The 7108-nt window shown below is 40.1% G+C and overlaps 1 protein-coding gene and 1 long non-coding RNA gene across 2 annotated transcripts in view; one reads left to right on the top strand and one right to left on the bottom strand.

Moving 5' to 3' along the window:
- The window catches only part of LOC107182450, a 12857-nt gene extending 7479 nt beyond the window's left edge, over positions 1-5378 (top strand). The window contains exon 3 of the long non-coding RNA XR_001513161.1: positions 5254-5378. This is a non-coding gene — a long non-coding RNA (uncharacterized LOC107182450). The remainder of the gene's footprint in view (positions 1-5253) is intronic.
- Positions 1-7108, bottom strand: part of FBXL2 (F-box and leucine-rich repeat protein 2) — a 34217-nt gene that overhangs the window by 26184 nt on the left and 925 nt on the right. The window contains exon 2 of the mRNA XM_006759654.2: positions 6480-6541. Within this exon, the coding sequence (XP_006759717.1) occupies positions 6480-6541 (62 nt within the window). The remainder of the gene's footprint in view (positions 1-6479; positions 6542-7108) is intronic.

The following is a 7108-nucleotide window of genomic DNA, read 5'->3' as shown; positions in this document are numbered from 1 at the left end:
GATCCCCTGAGCTAAACTGGTCAGGCCACTTTTATTATTAACTAGAGGCCTGGTGCACAAAATTCATGCACAGGGCAGGAGGGGGTACCCTCAGCCTGGCCTGTGCCCTTTTGCAGTCTGAGACCCCTCAAGGGATGTCCCCCTGCTGGCTTAGGCGGACATCCCTCCCACAGTCCAGGATCCCTTGCTCCTTACCACCCGCCTGCTCGCTGCTCCTTAGCACTGCTGCAGAGGCAGGAGGGCTCCTGCCACTGCCACTGCCCTCGCCAGCCGTAAGCCCGGCTTCTGGCTGAGCGGCACTCCCCCTGTGGGAGTACACTGACCACCAGAGGGCAGATCCTGCATTGAGTGTCTGCTTGGTGGTCAGTGCGCATCATAGCAACCGGTTGTTATGATCATTCTGCCGTAACGATCGCTTAAGCTTTTATTATATAGACTAGAGGCCCAGGGCATGACATTCATGCACTGGGCGGGAGGAGAGGTCCCTCAGCCCAGCCTGCACCCTCTTGCAGTCTGGGACCCCTTGGGGGATGTCTGCCCCTGGTGGTCAGTGCATGTCACTGGCCATTCTGCTGTTTGGTTGCTTTGCATACTAGGGTTTTATTATATAGGATAATTTTAAGAATTTTTGCTTTATATATTGAAGAACATAACCCTTGCTTATAATGCATATTTCAGTTATTTCACCCACCACTGTGCTATTTATCTTTGCCACATTTTACTATTCACAGAGTCAAATTTACCAATCTTTTCAGTTGTAACAACTAAACACAGAGTTTTTAAGTTAACAGATCTCTAACATAACATAATCTCCACAGATTCTTCCTATCTGGAGAGTTTTATTGGTGTTTCATGCCATCTCAGTGTAGATTAAAAAAAAACCCAAATCATCCGAGTTTTAATGTATAAGCATCACCCCAACCCAGGCTGAAGAAATTTTGCTGTTGACATGATCTGGACTTAATTGTCAATCCTAAAATAGTTTATACTAGTATACAAAGGTAATTAAAAGAATGGGCCTTTAAGCTTCTGTTTCTGATTCAACACATTAATTCAGTCTTGTATTGGCTTTATGCAAGGCAAATACAACTATGAAAATTAATGAACAAGAACAACAACAACAAAAAACACCTCGTTAACAAAAAAGAAAAATCTGCATAGATGCTCAAACTTGAAATTGCAGTAGGTACCCCCAAAAAGCATCTTACATGTTCAGCTGTCTTGGAATATATATAAGGTATCACAGACAGCAAGAGGTGGAGGCACCAGTCCTTGAAAAAGTCCATGGCGTGCTAAACCCAACCAGCAGGCAAGGACACCCACTCAACGATGCCCCAAACAGGAATGAGTCCTTCACCGCACTGCTCCCCAAGGTCCCAAAATTACACATAGGCACTGGGCGGTAACTTAATGATTGCAACAAAACCCACAATTATTTTTGCCCAGAATTTAGAATTGGCTTCTAAATTTTAGAAAAGGAAAATTTGGAAATTTATGCGCCAGTCATTTTATAATTTTCCCTGGCACACTAGTAAGCTGGCAAATTAGATGTAATTGTGTAGTTGATTTCATTTGCCGAGAATTATTAGGCTCAGCAATCCTCTTTGGGGCAATCAAACCTTCCTTCCTCAAGCCAACAAACACTACCAGTGCTTAATTATGTCATGTATCTACATACAATTAAAAAGGGAAGAAAATGATATAAAAAATGGCAATTTAAGTTTTTTAAAATGTCTCTAAAAAGAGATTTATTTAATTATTGTACATACAAGAGCTTTGTCTTCTTAAAATGTTTAAAAATATTTACTCCAAATAAATCCTACACAAATATAAAAGTATATATTTATTCATGTAGCACTCCCTATGTCCTGTGAAGTAGTACATGTTTTTATTTCATCATTAACATCTGAAAGCAACCGCAATAGAAGTAAATACTTAAGGTCAAATTAATATTAAAATTTATAATGTGAGTTGGGGGTCAATGTTTGACTCACATAAGACTCCTTTTCTCTAAAGAGGATTATTGGTTCCTTCCAAGACTGCCTTGTTTATAATGCAAAATAATTATCAGCTGTCATAACACCGCCACCAATAAGCCCTAGTAGATGTCTGTTTACTACAAGATAGTAGCATGCCCTTTCCACTGAAACTGAACCAGTCCAGGCTGGTGAAGCACTGAGCTACATTAACTTACTTAATAACCAGGTTCTCCACTGAGGTATTGTTAGCAGTAGCATAGGCTAAGGTCCATATCAGGACAGCTTGCTCTTATCAGTTGTTTGCCTTAAAACTGACCACACTATCAAACAGCACTAAGTATTCAGGCATCCAAAATTTATATTACTAACAATAAGCTAACACTTAGTTAACATTTATTAAATGCCAGGTACTCTAACAGCTAGCAACAATCCCATAGGTAAGAAATATTACTATTGCTGTTTTATTTTATTTCTTTATTTTTGGTTAATCCTCACCCAAGGGTATTTTTTCCATTGACTTTTAGGGAGAGTGGAAGAGAGAGGGAAAGACAGAGAGAAACACTGATTGGTTGCCTCCTGCACATACCCCAACCAGGGCCCGGGCCAGAGAGAAGCCTGCAACCAAGGTACGTGCCCTTGACTAGAATCAAACCCAGGACCCTTTGGTCCCCAGGCTGACGCTCTATCCATTGAGCCAAACCGGCTAGGGCACTATTGCTGTTTTAAACACATGGAAAATTACGGCCCAAAGAATTAAGTTACTTTGTGGTCACAACTAGTAAACAGGGAAAGCTGAAATCTCAACCAAGTCTGGCCCCAAAAGTAATATAAACAATAATGATGACGACAAGCATATGTAATAACAACACAACTCACTAATGGATATGTAAATAACAACAAATTAAATATCCCCATTGTTATAAGCATTACATAACTGACTCCCAAGGAAGAGTAAAATGACAGGCTGCATGGTTGACCTGTGTGAGAGCAAAGGGTAGAGAGGAGAACCTGAATACCTTCCATTTATGAATGAAAGCTAGGTAGAAAAAGCAAAATTACAAAAACGTGTTAACTAACAAACTGAAAATGGGTGGTAGAAGAAATCTGTGAGTTAATAACACTGAGTTGTCTGAAAACTAGTAAGAAGATGATCTGATGAAAAAACTCACAGATTTTTCTGAGTGATTCAAAGTAACATAAATAGATAATCCCAGGTTGTGCTTGTGAATGGTTCCAAAAAGGAAGCTGCAGCTCCACTTGATGTGCCCAGTGACAGAAGCTGATGGAGAATTTAAGAGGGTGGTAACAGATGCAGTCAAAAATGGCAGAAAAGAAAATGACCTCAGCTACAAGCAAGATTCTCAGGTCAAAGAATCACACCTATTGATGAAGTAAGAAATGCCGGGGAGCAGGAATTCAACAAGAACAGGAACCACAGCCTGCAAGGTCACAGAGAAGCCTACAATAGGAAGCCAAAACATAAGCCTAGAACAAACCAATATGAAGGCATCATTTAACTGAGCAAAAATAACCAACACTTAAGCTCGCGAGGCGGAGACCACTGCATGTGCTCACGTGATGGCTGGAGGATGGCTGCTTTGGTAACAGGCTCAAACCCTTCAGAAGTTTTCTCAGACAGCAGGAAGGCCGGGGAGGGTGGGAGGGCAGGAGGGGGGTGGGTAAGAGATCAACCGAAGGACTTGTATGCATGCATATAAGCATAACCAATGGACATAAGACATTGGGGGGTAGGGGAGGCCAGGGGTTGTCAAGGGCGGGGGAAAAAAAAGAAGACATATGTAATACTCTAAGCAATTAAAAAAAGAAGTTTTCTGCCGAAACCGGTTTGGCTCAGTGGATAGAGCGTCGGCCTGTGGACTGAAAGGTCCCAGGTTCGATTCCGGTCAAGGGCATGTACCTGGGTTGCAGGCACATCCCCAGTAGGAAATGTGCAGGAGGCAGCTGATCGACGTGTCTCTCTCATCGATGTGTCTGACTCTCTATCTCTCTCCCTTCCTCTCTGAAAAAAATCAATAAAATATATTTTAAAAAAAGAAGTTTTCTCAGAAAGGTTAGCTAGGCAAGGGGAGAGCTATTATTGCTTGTAATAGAAAGTCTGAGAGCAAAATGGCAGAAATGACTTAAAGGCCAATAAAAATTAAAACACCGTGATTGGCTAGAATTAGTTTTGATACTCATGAGCCAGAGAAGACCTGTACGGCAGCACTTGACAACTTAAATCCCCCCGAGAGACTCCAAAATAAGAACACAAGTGAATAGATACGTTATGTATATTTGCTCTCAAATGGCAATTAAAAAAAAAAAAGATCTGTGTATGAGTCTTGTGGGGCATAATCAAAAACTGTAACGCCAGGATTCTTAACAGCTGGCTCCATCGTGGGTCTTTAAAAGAACTACAAGTTCTAAAACAGCAGTTCAGAAATCACCCTAGCACAGAAAGTAATATAATTCCCTTCCCCTTTATTAAATATATTTTTATTGATTTCAAAGAGGAAGAGAAAGGGAGAGAGAAACATCAATGATGAGAATCACTGATCAGCTGCCTCCTGCATGCCCTCCACTGAGGATTGACCCCACAACCGGGGCATGTGCCCTGGACAGGAAATCAAACTGTGATCCCCTGGTTCATAGGTCGATGTTCAACCACTGAACAACACCAGCCAGGCAATATAATTCCCCCCTTTTTGGGGGGATTCAATAGATAGAAACTGTTCCATGACTGAGTACAGTGTAAAAGCTAAACCTACCAGAAGGGAAAGCATACTAAGTTAGCAGCCTTGAGTCACTGACAGCAGCAGCGCTCACGAGTGGAGTTTAATCACACCCCATGAATGACTAAGATGGGTCAGCCTGGAGCTGGTTATGATTCCTCAGAGTAAAAATGACATTCGTATTACAGCTCGATGTCTGTGCTACATGTGCAGCCCAGGAACGAAACACTGGAAAATACTAGGGACACTATCCATTTTGTAGTCTGTTGTGGATGGCATCCCTACGGTTGTCTACCAACAGCCTGCCCACCCTAACTCAGCCATACTGATTCTAGCGGCATGTGGTGCTAAACCATGACCTTGCGGGTTTATATGATAAACATATCATTCCTTCCTTGTTACCACTTGCTTAACTTTAAAATGCCCTAAAATGCCAAAAATATTGTCTGACCCAAACAACTATTTGTTTTATTGAAATAAAAGATAGTTGATGCATTTTTCACATGATCCTGTCATGAGTTAATTTTCCTCTTTATTAACAGAATAGAGTGAGCTCATGACAACAGTGACAAACAACACCTGATGACTAATGAGACACCCTCGGAAGCCCCAGAAACGTGATCACCACCACAGAGAAGCTAAGTCCTCACTCCGTTTCTGGCGGACAGCAGAGGTTAGTCATCTGTGGCATTTACAGTGACTCTGTGATGAACTCCAATATGTAAACAGAATTCATACTCATTCCCCAGAAGTTAAAGTGAGATTTAGCACAGCCAGGGAATGGAGTCATCTGGGCAGTCGCTTAGTGTGCGTCAGCATTTCCCAAAATTTTTTCCATGGAATATTAAGAGGGTGCCATGGCAAGTTTAAAATGCCACAGCTATCCATTGTGGGAGCATTGCTATGCCTATTGGCTTACTAAGGCTCTGAGAAGTCATGCAGTAAAGAAACTGGTTTTGTTAACCTAGTGTATCCCATACTTATTTGTTCACAAAACCTGGTTTTTCGTTTTGTTTGGTGGAACATCAAAGATATGAGAAGAGTCTGGGAAATGCTACTCAAAGATTACCATGGATATATGTATTAATAACTAAAATGTAACAACCAAACTAAAATAAGATTTAGCTGATGACTGCAAAGTACTAAAGGAAACTTTCGTGCAGGGTCAACAAACATTGGCTGAGAGCTCTACTTGGTAAAAATGACAAGGAAAATACCATTTGCTACATATTCAGGGATGCCAGAAACAAAGGACAAAAAGCCTATTTTCTGTAGTACTCACTGTCACTTAGCACACACTTCTCGTAAGATGGGTAAAAACATATCAATATTTGTGCTGAGAACATTTTAAATGCTCAGTAAGAACAGAAGTGTACTTCTTTTAAAACCAATTTATCAGAAAACAACTAAATGTCTAGGACTTCAGGAGCTCAGAACCTTAACAAAGTCTCTCCTCGTATTATGGACTACATTGGGATTATCTACTGATACCGAGAAAATGGCACCTACTGAAGATTATTACAATACTTACCACATTACAAAAAGAATCCAGACCAATGCTATGTACATACTTAGTACATTCTGGATTAGACCAAGTAAAATTTAACAACAAGCTGAACAGCATTCTATAAAACAAAAACAGAAAGTCGGTTAGGCCAATTCTGGCTGTTTTTCTGTGCTACGGACTCACAGTGAGAAAGAAGGCTGTCTTGGAATTTGATGACAGAATCAAATCTGAATTCTTTATCTAAAGTTTATCTACATTTACCTTAAAAGAAGTTCTTTTGGTAACTTTTTGTTAATAAGGCCTTCATCATTATTTGAGAAAACCTAAAAGAAAAAAGAAAAAAAAAGGAAACCCGTTAGTGCTCCTCAATTTTAAGTTATGTGTTTTTTAAATCAGAACAGCCCCAATTACTGTCCTACAGGTATGATACCAATTTCATGAAGCCACCACACTTCAATATTGATAGCTATAAGAATAGTTTATACCCTTTCACCATTTTTATAAAAATTGCAACATCAATTTTTCTATACCTTGTATTGGAGATTCTAACCAAGGTTATTAGGCAAGAAAATAAATAAAAGGCATCTTGCTGGAAAGAAGTAAAACAATCTCTGTTCACAGGTAACAATCTTGTATATAGATAATTCTAAAAAAAAAAAACAAATCACAGAAAATTCTATCAGAACTAATCAAGTTCAGCAAGGTTGCAGGATATTATATAAAATATACAATATATTTACTATATAAAAATAAATTATATTTCCATATATTAGCAATGAACCGCCTGAAACTGACATTAAGAAAACAATCTCGCTGAAACCGGTTTAGCTCAGTGGATAGAGCGTCGGCCTGCGGACTGAGGGGTCCCAGGTTCGATTCCGGTCAAGGGC

The sequence above is a fragment of the Myotis davidii genome, unplaced genomic scaffold (assembly GCF_000327345.1).
Source record: "Myotis davidii unplaced genomic scaffold, ASM32734v1 scaffold395, whole genome shotgun sequence".
In the NCBI taxonomy this organism is placed as follows: Eukaryota; Metazoa; Chordata; class Mammalia; order Chiroptera; family Vespertilionidae; genus Myotis; species Myotis davidii.
This window is presented reverse-complemented; position numbering and strand designations above follow the sequence as displayed.